Source organism: Alosa alosa, chromosome 21 (assembly GCF_017589495.1).
Source record: "Alosa alosa isolate M-15738 ecotype Scorff River chromosome 21, AALO_Geno_1.1, whole genome shotgun sequence".
Classification (NCBI taxonomy): Eukaryota; Metazoa; Chordata; class Actinopteri; order Clupeiformes; family Clupeidae; genus Alosa; species Alosa alosa.
The window spans coordinates 332,405-349,411 of record NC_063209.1 but is presented as its reverse complement, the minus strand read 5'-3'; the positions used below and the strand labels follow the sequence as shown (position 1 = coordinate 349,411).

At 40.3% G+C, this 17,007-nt stretch overlaps 1 protein-coding gene across 8 annotated transcripts in view; it reads left to right on the top strand.

Annotated features, from left to right (window-relative positions):
* LOC125286202 (sushi, von Willebrand factor type A, EGF and pentraxin domain-containing protein 1-like) overlaps positions 1-13,717 on the top strand; it is a 57,172-nt gene extending 43,455 nt beyond the window's left edge. For 2 of the 8 annotated variants that reach the window (XM_048231016.1, XM_048231012.1), the window contains 2 exons: positions 13,082-13,158; positions 13,263-13,717. In XM_048231016.1, coding sequence (XP_048086973.1) covers positions 13,082-13,158; positions 13,263-13,612 — 427 coding nt within the window. In that variant the 3' untranslated portion in view covers positions 13,613-13,717. Of the gene's footprint in view, positions 1-3,442; positions 3,548-5,710; positions 5,729-7,114; positions 7,186-7,292; positions 7,600-13,081; positions 13,159-13,262 lie in introns of those variants that run through there. The other 6 variants (XM_048231014.1, XM_048231013.1, XR_007192138.1 and 3 more) reach the window with 6 other exon arrangements.
* Positions 13,718-17,007: the final 3,290 nt, after the last annotated feature.

Below are 17,007 nucleotides of genomic sequence, written 5' to 3'. Positions count from 1 at the left end.
GTTATGGAAAACATGATGTGAAATCACAGATTCTGTCAGAAATGTAATTAACTTATTGCCTTTCCTCAGGTTGTTACCTCGCTAGGCAGTTTGTAGTGAACTATTTTAGCTTGCTAACCTCTGTGTAAATGACACAAACATCAGTGATTTTCTAAGATGGCATGACTTGAAGTAGACGATAGCTATTCTACTCCTTTCAATATGCATAGTTATAGAAAACATGAAGTAAAATCACATATTCTGTCAGAAATGTCAATATAGCATTTCAGCAGTTAGTTACCATTTTCCGGACCTTAAAGTCGTTCCGGAGTATTAAGTCGCATCAGTCAAAAAATGCATCATAAACAGGTAAAAAAACATAAGTCGCACCGGACTATAAGTCGCATTTACTTAGAAATGTATTCCACAAAATCCAAAACCAAAAACAGAGACCATGTAACTGGACTATTGAGGCCAAAACGATTAATGTTAATGAAGACGAAGGAGTGAAGGCAGCCAAGAGGAGGGCTACTGGTTAGCCTACTGGTTAGCGCTTCGGACTTGTAACCGGTTCAAACCCCGACCGGTAGGCACGGCTGAAGTTCCCTTGAGCAAGGCACCTAACCCCTCACTGCTCCCTGAGGGCCGCTGTTGTTGCAGGCAGCTCACTGCGCCGGGATGAGTATGTGCTTCACCTCACTGTGTATTCACTGTGTGCTGAGTGTGTTTCACTAATTCACGGATTGGGATAAATACCAAATTTCCCTCACAGGGATCAAAAGAGTATATATACTTATACTTATACTATACTTATAGAAGCTAATTGTAAAGCAAAACATTCAATGAAAGAAAATGCCATGTGATACACCGAAATTTAGCTAAAATGTGGAGAATACAATGCAATCAAGCATTTTGGGCAATGTGGAGTCACAAGCTGGCAGCAGATTAAATGCTCACGAGAGAGAGAAAAAGATACGGTTTTAAAAGTACATGACCGAAGTGAGCCAGGCGATAGGCCTATAGGCCCAATGGTAATTGTAAAGCAATTTACACAAGATTCATTGAACAAAAATGCTGATGTGGTACATGAAAATATAGCTACAAATGTGGAGAATGCAATGCTATCAAGCATTTTGGGCGATGTGGAGTCACAAGCTGGCAGCAGATTAAATGCTCACGAGAGAAAGACAAAGATGAGGTTTTAAAAGGACGTGACCGAAGCTGAGGCAAGCCCTTCTCTCTCTCTCTCTCTCTCTCTCTCAACTCTCCCTCTCTTGCCTATTCTAACTATGGTATACTGTAACAATATATAGTACCATTGATTTACTTAATGATATTAACCATTTTGATTTTTAGTAATACTAACCCACTATACATCTCTCTTTCTTCCCCCTTACCTCACTTGTGAGGTACACCATCACCAATCATCAGCCATCCGTGTGTTTGGCCCTCATCTCACCTGAAGTCCCATCCCTACGACTGCCCTATCATCGCCTATTACTGTCTCCCTACCTGGATTCCTGGCCCGTACAGCCTAGCGACCCACCACCTGCCCTATGACAACTCTGCCCGGATTCCTGGCCCGTACTGCCTAGCGACCCACCACTTGCCCTATGACAACTCCTAATCCCCTAGACAATTCCATTTCCTACGCTGGACTATTTGAATTTAGGAATAGTTAATAACACTAAATTAGGATTAATGCATTATCATACCGGATATGTAACCATCCCACCTCTTGTAACATTCACCTCAGGTGGCTTTAAACACCATGTTCTATTCTCTACACCTGACTAACTTATGCATTTGTCATGTATACAGACCTTACTGTTCTGTAACTGACCCTAGGCAGATGAGTCAGGCCCTTGAGTCGTGGATCTGCTCGAGGATTCTTCCTATATGTATCTCCAATTCTAGGGAGTTTTTCCTCACCCCTGTTACCCATGGGCCTTCTTTTCTTTTCTTTTCTTTTCTTTTCTTTTCTCTGATTGTCTAACGCGCCATGAGACGCCATGAGACATGAGACATGTATAATGTTTTGGCGCTCTATAAGTACAGTTAAATTGAAATTGAAGCCAGCCTATAGGCCCGACGGTAATTGTAAAGCAATTTACAAAAGATTCACTGAACAAAAATGCTGATGTGGTACATGAAAATGTAGCTAAAAATGTGGAGAATGCAATGCAATCAAGCATTATGGGCGATGTGGAGAGACAAGCCGGCAGCAGATTATATGCTCACGAGAGAGAAAAAGATGCGCATTTAAAACCAGGGCCTAAATTTCAGTGCGGGATTGCCAGTATTGCAAGTTATTAGGTATTGCGCATAATAATAAAAGTCCCGCAACTCTAGCCATCATAATGCGAGAAATTCCCGTACACATTTTACAGTGCTGTCTGATAGGGCAGCCGTGGCCTACTGGTTAGCGCTTTGGGCTTGTAACCGGAGGGTTGCCGGTTCGAACCCCGAACGGCTGAAATGCCCTTGAGCAAGGCACCTAACCCCTCACTGCTCCCCGAGCGCCGCTGTAGCAGGCAGCTCACTGCGTTGGCATTAGTGTGTGCTTCACCTCACTGTTTGTTCACTGTGTGCTGAGTGTGTTTCACTAATTCACGGACTGGGATAAATGCAGGGACCAAATTTCCCTCACGGGATCAAAAGAGTATATATAATTATACTTATACTTACTAATAACGTTTGTGTAACAATTGTGTTTAAATGTAGGTTACTGCTTTAGCCTCTGGCAAGCTCAGAAGGGGGCGGCAAGCGACTGGTAGCTTGAGAGAGACGTGTTGGAGACTCATGGTGTAGGACAATGACTTTTCATTGGCAACAATATTAAACCAACCAACAATATAAAATATTAAGAAGAGCTCTTTTATGAGTTAAATGGAAACAAAATTATTACTGGCCTTTATTTGTCCGAATCTGAGGCCCAGCTATAAATAGAATCCCGGCCATAATTTGAGGATTTAGGTATGCATGTGTGTTTCAGGCATAGTGCTAGCACTAATCTCTGACTGAAAATGTACAGAACTTGTGCATTTGAAAGCGCTCTCTTGCGGCTGTAGACAGTAATGTTTCATGTAGGGTTCATGTCAGTTAATATGAATTAACATTTAAAAACATGTACAATTATATATTTTTTCATATATAAGTCGCACCTGACTATAAGTTGCAGGACCAGCCAAACTATGAAAAAAAGTGCGACTTATAGTCTGGAAAATATGGTACTAGGTGAAATGTAATCTGTCTTCATCTTGATGCCAGCCAGGCAATCAGATTTAGTGTAGCTAAACCCTTGTGTAATAAAATTACTTTTCATACTTCTAAATATTTTAAGTTACTCAGAATGCTTCAATAGTTTAGGCTGCCTCAGGTGCATACATGCACGCATCTGTAGTTTTGTGATTTTATTTTTTAATAAAGGTATTACATTTGTATGATTTTGCTGTCATTTTAGATGGAGGATGACAAGACCTACACAGACCTTCTTGCAAGCCTGAAGAGGAAGAGGTAGCTGAATGCACTCACAATGCTGAAGACCACGAGGGGATGAAGGAAGAGGGTGCGTAGGGTGGTGCAGACTGCCACTAAAACACTGTGTGACCTTTTATATTGTTTTTTACTCACGTTATTGTCTCAGACATTTGGTTTTACCATCCGGAGGGGGTGGGAGCTGTGTGAAGAGACCCCAGATGAGTTTCACAGGTTTCTGGGATTGATCATTTACATTGGGTTCACTTCCCTCAATAATACTGTACCCATTACTACTGGGGTACCAAGTCTCTGCAGGGATCATGGACCAAATTGTTTAATGTATGTCGTAATCATTTTAAGGCTCTGTTGGCTGTTCTGCATGTAGTAGATCCAGCTACATAAATCAATCAATATCAATCAATCAGTTTTAGGAAACTGCATTATTTGACGGACCACCTCAAAAATAATGTCATGGGGAGATGAGGTGGCATAGAAAAGAGGGTAATGTCTAAAGGCCCATTCACACCAAGAACGATAACGATAAATAAATATCGTTCTCGTTAATACGAATGACGACGTTCACACATAACGATAACGACATGAAGAACGATATCGTTGGGCATCACTTTCAGAATGATAAAAAGCTAATAGCCAATCAGAACCCATCGAATTTTAACCGTCACATTCATTAACAAATTAAAGCAACACCAAAGAACTTTACCTCTGTTGCACGCACGCTATTTGTTTATCCAGCACCGGCATCGTTGCAAATAACGATGTCCACAGACAAGGTAGAATATTTTGCATGACTTATAAAAGTACGATGTATTGCGACATCAGATGCAAGTCAAATTTGTAGTTTCTTGTGTCTCATTCCATCGAACTACAGATCCGCTACCCGATCTGGCAAACTTACATAGTGCGGTTATAGCCGATAGAGGGCCGCGAAGTGAATGCAGAATTGCCGTTCGCCCTGTTACGAGTTGATGAACCACGGAATTATTTTTGTAATCTGATCCCTTATCATACCTGTTCATTCAGATTGCCGCCGAATTTATCGCGGACTAAATTCAAGATGGCGGCGAACGGTAAACTTCCTGAAGGTGCTGTCTGTATAAATCGACGTGTAAATAAACTACCAGTGCTTTTTCAAAGTTCTCAATGTCTCGTTTTAAATGTCAGGGCCCTCAGAAGTCTACCAATGAAGTGTGGAGCTACTTTGAGCCTAGTAAATGGTGTAAAACAGTGGTTTATTTGCATGGCTAAGCCGATGCCCGAGGCACCCCTTTTGAAAACCTGTTGGTAGCATCGGCTAACTAGCGCCAGATTTCAGAGTGCAGGGGACAAGCCGAGATGAGCTATGAGACATACGTTCACACTCGGTATCATGTTTCAACACACTTTAGGTCAATATCACACTGAATTTCTCCTTTAAATAAAAACACTAAAGTAGCTTGTATGGCCCTGGGGCCTATTGCACAAAACTAGGATAAGGGATTAAGCCGGGATATCTTGGTTATCCTGGCTCAATTTATCCGTGATCCAGTTGCACAAAAGCGGGATAGGGGGCAGCAGGATATGTTATGGTATAAATCACCATGGCGATTTATTCTGTGGAGCTAGCCTGCTCCAGACCAGGCTAAGTTCCAGGATCTATTTAATCTCATCCCTTATCTCAGTCAGCAGTCACCACAAACGGAAACCAATAGTTATTCCACTGCCCACTACACATTGTTATCACATATACCTAGACCCGACGTGACGTCACGGGAGTGCCTAACCATTTCACGTGTGGTGGTCGCGGAACTAGTTGCAATATTCTCCTTAACAGAGGTATTGCTGTTTGTTGCTGTTGTGAGAAGGCTATCTACCTACTTCACACCGTAGAAGAAGCAATGAAGCCGCTCTAGTTGCCATGGTGAATCAGTGAATCTGTGATCGGTGGCGGGGAGGGAGCCGTGAGCCAAGACTTATCCAGGATAGGTTTCACCTGGCTTGATGAATCCGTGTCTGCTCATCCTGGCTTGCTCGTTGTGCAACCAATTAAGCCTGTACGCTCTTGTTTTGGATTCATTGAGCGCAGCTCAGTAACTTATCCCGGATGTCTTAATTCTGCTTTTGTGCAACAGGCCCCTGGAGTGTAACGGTAGGCGAATTTGTTTTATTGGTAAACAAAATTGCTATCAGATTTGGCATTCTGCAGAAGGGGATGCGTTTTGTAATAAGTCACTCTTCTGTGTTCAACCTTCAGGTTCCCCACCCCACCCTTCCCTACCGTCCTCTATCTGTGTGACTGTGTGTGTGTGAGTTTGTGTGTATGTGTGAGTTTGTGTGTGTGTGTGTGTGTGTGTGTGTGTGTGAGTTTGTGTGTATTCTCCACAGGCTTGATCTACTTTGTAATGCACTTTCAAATGTTTAAAACACATTAATTTTTGAGTGATGTTGAAGTTGATTGTATTCCTAGCTTTTCATAAACAATAATATATTTTATATATGTATATAGTTATAGTTGTACATATTATACTGATTTATATAAGGAAGTTGTATCTGTTGAATCAAATGTATTTTATGTCTCTATTATTTTATGTCTACATACAAATAAATGGTTTATTCTTATAGAGCAAATACATCTAAATCATTGAGTCTGACTTCATTTTTAGTTTTTTATGCATACATTTATGTTGTTGGTGAGAAAGAGAATGTGAATTCTGTCAACATTCTAAATTCTGTTTCCTGCATTTTTTTTTACACTGATCACTAAATGTATCATAACTTTTGAAAGGTGAAGGATATTCCAATTCAGTTTTTGTTAAATAAACCACAACTTGCTGAATATGTCATACACTATATTTGTCTCTATCTTGTAGAGAAATAAGATGAAAATTCATTTTTAGGTGAATGAAATAAAATTTTGACAAATTTGGATATACATTTGGAGAGGATTTTCTAGGCTGTTCATTACTATATCAACATTACCATATTTTACATCATTTTTATAGAAATGATCTATCTGATTACAATCTGATATATACATACATTTATCTAATTGATAGTATGTATTATACTCAAGAAATAAGTTTTTTTGTGTGTGAGGAGGTCATCCAGCACCAGAAATGGAATGTATAAGTATAAGTATATATTGTTTTGATCCCGGGAGGGAAATTTGGTCTCTACATTTATCCCAATCCGTGAATTAGTGAAACACACTCAGCACAAAGTGAGGTGAAGCACACACTAATTCCGATGCAGTGAGTTGCCTGCTACAGCAGTTAGGTTACTTGCTCAAGGGCACTTCAGCTGTTCCTACTGGTCGGGGTTCGAACCGGCAACCCTCCGGTTACAAGTCCGAAGCGCTAACCAGTAGGCCACAGCTGCCCCCTGGAATGTTCGGCACGGTCAGGAAAGGATTAATAGACCCTAATATCTCACATTATATATAATGAATATACAATATATGAAATAATCACTTTTTGAACTAAATTAAAAAAGAACTTTTCCCCTATATTCAAATTTTGTTATATGCACCTATACTGTATTGGGCAGTGTTGTACCATCTTATATATGCTTACATTTGAAGAATTCTGTGACACTGCAAAAGTGAATTGTGCATTTTGAAGATCATAATGTTTGTGTCTCATTCTGTAATGCTGCACAGTTCTTATGACACACAAGAGGAGAGAAACAAGATGGGAGATCTCACAAAAAGAAAGTCTGACTCACTCCAAGGTACTAATTTAGGATCATTTTCAGTATTTCCCCTGATTTTTGTCTTGAAACATACACATATCCATCAGTCAGTCTGAAAACACATGTGCTCTCTTTCTTATTGCCAGGTCACTTGGTTGCTGTCTGAAATGTTATAGGGGGGAACCTCAGGGCCATCATCTGTTATTCTGACTGACAGTGACAACTATCAATTGCTTTTCAAAATAATTTGTACAATGAAATAAGATTAATATTACGATTTTAAATATATGTTTTTTTATTTATATTGCATCTTTGCAGTAAAATGATTCTAAATCTACAGTATCTGTTGCTTGCCTGTTCGCAGGGAAGGAGACTCCAGGGGCCTATTGCACAAAACTAGGATAAGGGATTAAGCCGGGATATCTTGGTTATCCTGGCTCAATTTATCCATGATCCAGTTGCACAAAAGCGGGATAGGGGGCAGCAGGATATGTTATGGTATAAGTTACCATGGCGATTTATTCTGTGGAGCTAGCCTGCTCCAGACCAGGCTAAGTTCCAGGATCTATTTAATCTCATCCCTTATCTCAGTCAGCAGTCACCACTAACGGAAACCAATAGTTATTCCACTACCCTCTACACATTGTCATCACAGTAACACTTTATTTTAATGTGTCGCTGTTACAGTGTACCTACCTAATTAGGTACAGTGGTACAACCTGTGTAACAACATGTACTATCAGGTACTATCATTATACTTGCATTATGTATTTGTGGGTACCTACATATAGTTGTTACATTGTAATACTGAGTGCTTTTACAAAACTTTGCCAATTTGCCTACATTTTCATCAGAGACAAAGAGCTGACCTGAGACCTGCTGGATGGGGTAAATCTACCCATGATAGATTTGATACAAACCATTCTTAGCTCCAGTCAAGGCCTCATTGTCTTCAGTGTACATGTAACAGCTGTGCTGCTACAACCTTGTTACTCTTTGATACAGTGGAATAAACCTATTAAGTGTACCAGTTAATTACTTACATGTGACATGTATGTTGTGTCTTCGATGTCTTGGAACAGGAATACTAATTCACTACAGAGTACATATATCAGCTGTGTTGGTACACACTTATTGCTCTTTGATACAGTGGCATAAACCCATTAAAATGAAGTGTACCAGTTAAGTACTTACAATTACATATTACATGTATGTTGTATCATTGGTGTCTTGGAACATGTCTGCCATTACCCTACATACTGTAGTACAAGTATCAACTGTGTTGGTACACATTTATTACTCTTTTGATACAGTGGAATAAACCCATTAAAATAAAGTGTACCAGTTACATGTACATATTATATACATCCTGTCAATGATGTCATGCATCCTGTAATTGATGTGTTGAAACGTGTCTGCTGTTACACCACACAGTACATGTGAATTAGTAGACCTGTTCCAAGACGTCGAAGACATAACATACATGTACATGTAAGTAATTAACTGGTACATAGGTTTATTCCACTGTATCAAAGAGTTTTGTAAAAGCACTCAGTATTACAATGTAACAACTATATGTAAGTACTCACAAATACATAATGCAAGTACAATGATAGTACCTGATAGTACATGTTGTTACACAGGTTGTACCACTGTACCTAATTAGGTAGGTACACTGTAATAGTGACACATTAAAATAAAGTGTTACCGTCATCGCATATACCTAGACCCACGGTCATTATTTAAATGTGATCATTAATTAGCTTTTACATGCCGACCTGTCATGCGACAATGTGACGTCACGGGAGTGCCTAACCATTTCGCGCGTGGTGGTCGCGGAACTAGTTGCAATATTCTCCTAAACAGAGGTGTTGCTGTTGTGAAAAGGCTATCGCTACCTACTTCACACCGTAGAAGAAGCAATGAAGCCGCTCTAATTGCCATGGTGAATCAGTGAATCTGTGATCGGTGGCCGGGTCTATTTGAGGGAGCAGTGAGCGCGCACTTATCCAGGATAGGTTTCACCTGGCTTCATGAATCTGCTCATCCTGGCTTGCTCGTTGTGCAACCAATTAAGCTTGCACACTCTTGTTTTGGATTCATTGAGCGCAGCTCAGTAACTTATCCCGGATGTCTTAATTCTGCTTTTGTGCAATAGGCCCCAGTACAGTATGTAAGCTCTGCCAAAGACTGCCTAATTATTGTGTGTTTCTTAATACTAATAAATCTTAAATTGAAAACATTGTAAAAACATAGTATAACTGACATGTTATTGTGTAACTTACATAGATGCCACACCATGAAGCAGATCCACAACACTGAGACGTAATCCCCAAGCCAAAGGAAAACAGTCATAGCTATAAAAGATACAACTGCAACTGCCACCCCAAAACAATGTCTTACCACTCCTTATCCCCCCTTCAGGTTCAGGTGGAGGTAGAAGTGTGTTTTTTTGCCTAAAACCGGCTGATTTATGTTGTTCTGTCTGAGCATAGTGTCGGTTTCAGTGAATATAATCAAAAAAATCTTGCCAACTGCAGCTTTAATGCTAACATTAATAAACATGAATATGAATTTGAAAATTGAAGATAAAATAAAGTGACCTCTCTATCTTAAAAAAAATGGTTCAGCCCATAGCTATAGAGCCTGACCAATATTGGATTTTGAAGTTTTTCAAAAACTGATAAACGGTATATCGGCCATGGTCATTTTTAACAAACACAATGTAGGTTAAAATGTTCTCCCATAACAAGGTTCTGATCAAGGTGGGGCATTATGTATTTGAATACGCCTAACTATCTAGGTTCCTAATGAAAGGCTCTTCATATACAATAATTTACTTTTTTTTAAGAAATAACAGAGTGTAGAATAGTATGAATAAAAGGTCTTTGTTCTGTTATAACCACATTGCAACAATCTACATTGTCAGCAGTTTATACTTAATGACTATCCCTTTATGCAAGCAAAACATTTTACAAGTATCAGTTAGGCTACTTTACTTTACTTTTAGCCTTTGTAGCCTAAACCATGCTCTTCCTTACATCTTTGTTGAAATGCAAGAATTTGAAGAATAAAACTAGAGAGTAGTCTAGTGGGTTGCCTCGTCATTGTAGGAAGCACTGCATGAAAGTGGGATTTTTGTCAGTATGCGCCACTGTAGATTGTCATGGAAGTTCAGGTATACGACTGGACACGGCAATTAGCAGGCAACACCAAAAACTGTCATGAATTGTCGGAAATTGACGTGGGCCTTGCTTGGCAGTCGTCCGCCCATGACCCCCCTCCTCCTAATTCTAGGGGAGGCTTTAACATGTAAATGAAAATGCTGTGAGCTATACAAATGCAAATTAGGGTAGCAGGGGAAGTTCCCCAGGTGACATTTTTCTAAAAGGTATTAACTTCATTTTAAGAAAAGCTCTGGTATAGATCAGGCTCAGTATAGCCTAACTCTTAAATTTGAGCTTGAATTGATTTATTTAATGAAAGTAGATTACTGTGTCATTAGCAATGGCCAATGTTATGTAAAAAAGATACACAAAACTATTTATTTTAACAATTAGTTTTAATCAGGCTTTGCTACAAAGGTAAAAGGTGCATTCCATGCAAACATCACAGTCTCTTAGAGCTCAACAACTCTGCATAGTGGCATGACTGACCTTTTCTTTAGTTTTGCTGAAATGCACAGTGGATGTGTCAACCACATGTAGCCCATGGCAGCACTTTGTACGCTTTTTCTGATACATTAGATCATTTCCTCCTCCCCCTTTCTGTCTGCGCACATTCACGGTCAGGCATTAGGGCCCAGCGGGAATGTGGTTAGGTTAATGAGGTCTCACTTAAGCCTTAAAACGTCATCTGTAAATCACCTGGCACGAGACGCCGAGCCTATTGTTCATCCGAGTGCACCTGTGTCGTTGGCAAGCGTGGCCTACTTTGCCTCCATACTGGAATGTTTGTGGATTGTATCGGATGTGCGTTTAAGTCTTTATCTTCATACTGGATTGTTAAGTCAAGCAGCCTCGCTGGTGGTGTGAGCCCAGCTGTAACGCCGTGCCTGCAACGAGACGAGTTTCATACTGGATTGTATCGGATGTGCGTTTAAGTCTTTACCTTCATACTGGATTGTTAAGTCAAGCAGCGTTGCTGGTGGTGTGAGCCCAGCTGTAATGCCTTACACGCAACGAGACGAGTTTCGGGGTTAAGTGAGTCAACCAAGGAACGAGTCTATATTACTACACGGTGGCTTGCCGTGGCCGTGGTCCTAATTGGTGTTGCTACGATAGAGGCTGGCACCACTGTTTTTCCCATGTTGATTTTATTGTTCTTTATTAAGTTTGTTTCTTATTGAGCTCGCGTGAATTTAGTGGGCTATGTGCAATATCTGACTAGGCCTAGGCTTCTGACTAGTGTGTGCTGTCGCAAACTGGGTTAGTGCAATATCTGAGGTGATCTCTAATGTGTGTCTAATGATTTGCATTAGTTAGTGTTAATATTCAACGGGTTTGTGCAATTATATCTGTGCAATTATCAGTGGCTATATGGGCTAAGTGCTATATCTTTCAGTCTTTGATGTTAGTACACAGGTTAACTAAGGTGTGTGTGTGTGTATAGCCAACCCCAGTTATTCTCACCCTTGTGTGCTGTGTATCTTGGGCACTCTGAATAGAAGTGATCTTCCCTTAAAGTGGCAGCTGCATTTTTTTTCATTTGTAGCCTACATTAGGTGTTTTATTTGATTTTGTTTAGTGTTTGCTGTGAAACATCTTTGCTGTGTGGTGTGTCTTATTGGTTGGTACCATCACTACATCTCTGAGCCTCAGTACTAACTGTTGAGTACTGGTTGTATTGAGCTGAAGTCCTGGACTATTGCAAATTTGCACAGTGTACCGTTTTGCACAATATTGAGATTGCCTTTTGCACATTGCCTACGATTACCCTAACTGGTGGCGATTTACAGCCCATTGTCTTCCTTGTGTATAAAAACAACTTTGTGAAATAAATAAGAATTTGAATACATGACAGCTGTATCCTGATCAGTTTATTCTCTTAGTGAACTTGCTGGGGAATTGACCTAGGTGTATGGTATAGGGCTCTTCCACCCTTCTAACCGGGAGTGGCGTAGTCACTGTTTAGAACATTATGCTACAGGCCACACACACAACTCCCAGTAATACACTCAACAGGCAGAAATGATGCTGGGTATATACATGTCTGTTCCTTGCAAGCTCCAATAATGTAACCCGACTTAAAACATGCCCGACTCAAGACATGTCTGTTCCCTGCAAGCTCCAATAATGTAAAAAGTTTAGATTCAGATTTCCTCTTCACACAAACACAATGAGAATTTCAGAGGCAAATATGTACTTTTCTGTACTATATTTTTTTAAAAATCTAAAAAAATTATATAAAAAATATGCAGTTTAATAAATGTGTATAAAAATAGATATTTTCCCAGGTAGTAGGCTACTTACACAGTCCAAAACAGTCTCAGTCCATACGCCACAGCAGAGAGAACGTCACTTCAATAAGTCCAACCATTACGCCCCCACACCAGCAGAGGAGACAATTCCTCTGGTGAACAGTGGAAGACCCGCTCGTCACTTCCGCCAGTACACTGACTGGTTGTTTACAGGGTAAACAGTTAGTGTACAGCTTGCCGGGAAATTCAAACAGAAAGGCTTGGATCATCTAGTGCCAGATGAGCGGTTACTTCTTAAGGCCGGGCCAGGAGAAGGGACATCAGCCGTCGGGAAATCAGAGCCGTGGTAGCCTTCAGCCGTAGCCTACCTACCAGGGTTCTCTCGAAGACAAATTGTAGGCGCTACGCACCGGAGCAAAGGTAAGATTTAAAGAATATGCTTTCATTCTGCTGTACACTATAAGGAAATAGATATGGTAAGATACCGATCTTAACTGTACTTTTTTGTTTTCACAGACTAACCTCGCCTCATAATGAGGCCGTGACCTCCTATTTGCTCGGAGCTATGTCTGCAAGTCATGACGCCATTGCATGTAAGTAACTTTTACTGTTTTCTCCTTCCTCGTTTAATTTTACTGTGACTTACGTTGTTTTTTATTCATACCACTCATTTAATGGTTTTCCATCTGCCTGTAAGACCTATTACGAGACAGTAGGCTATGCAGGAGCTTCAGGTACAAACAACCATGCATCGCAAGCGGAAGCTGTGAAGAGTTTAGCTTAGAGTCGATCGAGAAGAAAAAGGGTAGATTTGTTCATGGTGACTATTTTTCATGCATTAGATGTGTTGTTTTCATAGCCTACACAGTGCATCGTGCAGTGCTGATTGTCTTTATTGATTGTTCTTCAGCTGCTGGAAGTGAGACAGACTCCGAACAGGGCAACGCACCACAGACGTCTTCAAAACGGACTGAATTCAGACAGAATGCCGCCAGTTACGATACCTACTGCTCCGAGGCGACAAACAGCCACTTCACAGTGCTGTGATTTTGGGCTTCTCATGAGCTTCCCATTTGTTGTGAGGGCAGATCTCACTTTGTAACCTATACCTAGTTGTGTGTCTGTGCTAATAAAGCTCTTTCTTTGAATAAATATGTTCCTGGCAAATTTCCTTTCCAATACTGAGTAAGGAAATTCAAGCCAGGCGCGTGTGTGTGTCCATGCGTGTGTGTCTGCATGTGGATGTGCGTGTGTGGGCATGCGTGTGTGTATGCGTGCATGTGTGTGTGCGTGTGTGTTTGTGAGAGTGTATGTCAGACAGTCCTGCCTCATAGCTTCTCCCCTCATCATCCTCTGCAACCCTTCGCTCAACACCACCATCTACAGACCGATGGGTGTACAATCACTAAATTAACATACATTAATTAGGGCCTGAGCACCGAAGGGTGCAAGGCCCTATTGTTTTTGCTAGGATTATTAGGGCCCAAGGACCAAAGGGCGCTATTGTTTTTGTAAGGATTATTACTATTATTTGTCCACTTTTAAACCTTAAAAACTATTCAAATTGGGAACATAAACAAGTAAAAACTATTGAAAATATAGCTACAAGCAGCAATGAGGGGGCCAAGCAGTTCAGCAGGAGTTGTCCTGGCAACGCAATGTTCTTACATTATACGCACACCCAATTAACCCCCCTACCCACCCACACACAGATAAACCTCCTCCCCCACACACCACAATAGCCCCCACACATACGCACACCTCAAACATCACCAAATTTATTGTCAGGTTGTAGTCACAAGTCCACATACCAAGTTTGGTGTTGATACGAGAAAGTGTTGATAATTATAGCGCCCCTAGTGTTCAAATGTCACTAAATATATTGAGCGTTTTCAGGATGTGGTCCCGACTTCATGTACCAAGTTTGGTTTTGATACGTGAAAGCATTGCTGAGATATGACCTAAACTTCTGTTACTCTAGCGCCGCCCTCATGGTTGAAGGTCACCAAATTTATTTTGTGTCCTCAGGATAAGGCTTCACCGCCAAACTTGATTGGTCACGACAGGCGATGGGTTTTGAATAGGGCATTTTTACCAGCTCCATTCAAATATAGCCTATGGCTAGTCCACAAACTCAAACATTGTTTGTGCTACATGTATAGCACAATATTAACAATAATAAGCATAATATTAAGTTGGCACAAACAGCTTTCATTCCTTTGGAAATAGAAGCATGTATGACATGATGCTTCCTTGACATTTTCTGTTTGCAATTAAAAGTGAATTATGAGCCTGGTAGCCAGTAGCCACCTAGCTAGCTGAGTGGAATGCGTTTCAATCGGCATATCATGTGCTTCATGTAAACAAATTATTGAATACTTCAAGACTCACCAGTTCCATTACACAAAGGCAAAGACAACTCTTCATATTCTTGTCCATTTTCCAAATCACAGTGAGTGAGTAAGTTCGCAATCTCCTCTAATCTCATATTTGTTGCCTTCATGATTTCCTTTTATACGTTTCTTATAAATATAACTATATACTTATAAATATAACTATATACTTATAAATATATACTTATATATACTTATATATAAGTATATATTTATATATTTATAACTATATACTTATAAATAAAACTATCTATTCCGATAGCATTAGCAGGCTAGGTCAGTGGCTGAACTGCATTTAGGGTGCTTACCTGTGTTGTGAAGTAAAATATCTACTAGGAAGATTGCAAAGACTTTTGACTGTGTAAAGAAATAGGTCTTTATTTTAAAACGTTTCCAACTGTTTATTACTTGAATGCAAGATGACGATTGTCACAAACGTTTACCTCTTTTAGGAGAAATGTTAAGCTGACAGGCAATTGTTACCATTCTATTAAACCAACGTTCATCGACAAAGCGATCAGGAAGCGGTTCTTCTTCCTACCGGATACTAGGATCAAAACACATGAAGTTGTATCTCGAAGACATTTTGTGCAACAGTTTTGACTCGAGTTTTAGCCAGGTTTTAGCACTGTAAAGTTGAATATGGAGCATAGCACATGGCAGAATCGGATGAGGACGACTGGAGGAAGCGTCACAGTACTGTTAGCCAATCAGAGGTGAATTCATTAGCATGTCATTAATATTCATGACTAGAGGCTTAAATCCAGTCGTTCCTCCCCGCCCACCTTCCCAAAGGTTCACCAAATTAGAACAGCATGAAACAGACGCAGGACAGCATTTTTTTCACCAAAACCGGCTCACAGAGCATTCATCAATACTACAGACCACTGCAAAATTAATGAAAAAACGATGAGATGAGACCTTTAAAAGAAGATATTAATCATCATCAACAATGACAAGCCAGCTGGAACCTGCCACTCGTTATCTCTCCCTCTCCTGCATGCTTAGACGCATTCTCAATTAAATGCAGTAGCATAAGTTCAAGTTGGATCTTAATGGAGAGGACCCGAAAAGTATCATCTTTATGTAACATGCTGTTGGTGCATTTTGACATTGTAAACGATCTCTAACAAGAGTGCAAATCAGTTTGCAGTAAAGCTACTATTTATTGGCTAAATGTTGGTCCTTCCTCTGTCTCTTGGTCCCCTACACACAGAATCCGCGCAAAGTCCGAGTCAAGTCTCGAGTGAATAGTATTCAAGTCCAAGTCGAGTCGCAAGTCATGCCGAATTGTATCAAGTCAAGTCTGAAGTCATTAAAGTCATGACTCGAGTCTGACTTGATGATATTCACTTGTGTAATTTCTATGCCTAACATAGCGCCACCATCTGGCCAACCAGGAAGTGTATTAAAAATGTTCTTTGCTTAAAATTAATGGCCTGAAATTTCTCAGGTTAATATTATGATTATGATGACACCCAATGGGCCTGCCTTGCATTGCGCCCCTACCTGGCCAAGCAAGTAAATGTGCCAGAAAATAACATGCAAAAACAAATAGCACATGCATCAGATATGTAACGCACCAGGTCAGTGCTTTGATAGATTCTGAAATGTCACGGGTTGCGGACCGCAGGTGCTCAGGCCTGCCTAAATCATGCACATGAAATTTGGTGCAGTTCAGAACATCTCAACTGAAGATAGGGACAATTAGTATAATATTGGGACAAAGCAGTAATATTGCATTTTCATTTTTTACCGCAGGGGATGGTGCAAATCACAAATGAGTGGTTATGGGCTAGGTTGCCCGTGGACCAAACAAATTTTTTCCGTAAAAGTCTAATGGGGCTATATGCTCACCAAGTTTCATGGGCCTCTGGAATAGTAATTCAGGAAGTTGATGACGGGGGAAAAAAGAGAGAAAAAACTTTGACAACTGGTGGCAGTCATAATTATCTGACAGAAAATGTAAGAATCCTATCAATGGCATAATTTAACCTTGTTTTGCCCAATATATGTTAGGGACAATGCATAGATAATCGGAAACAAAAC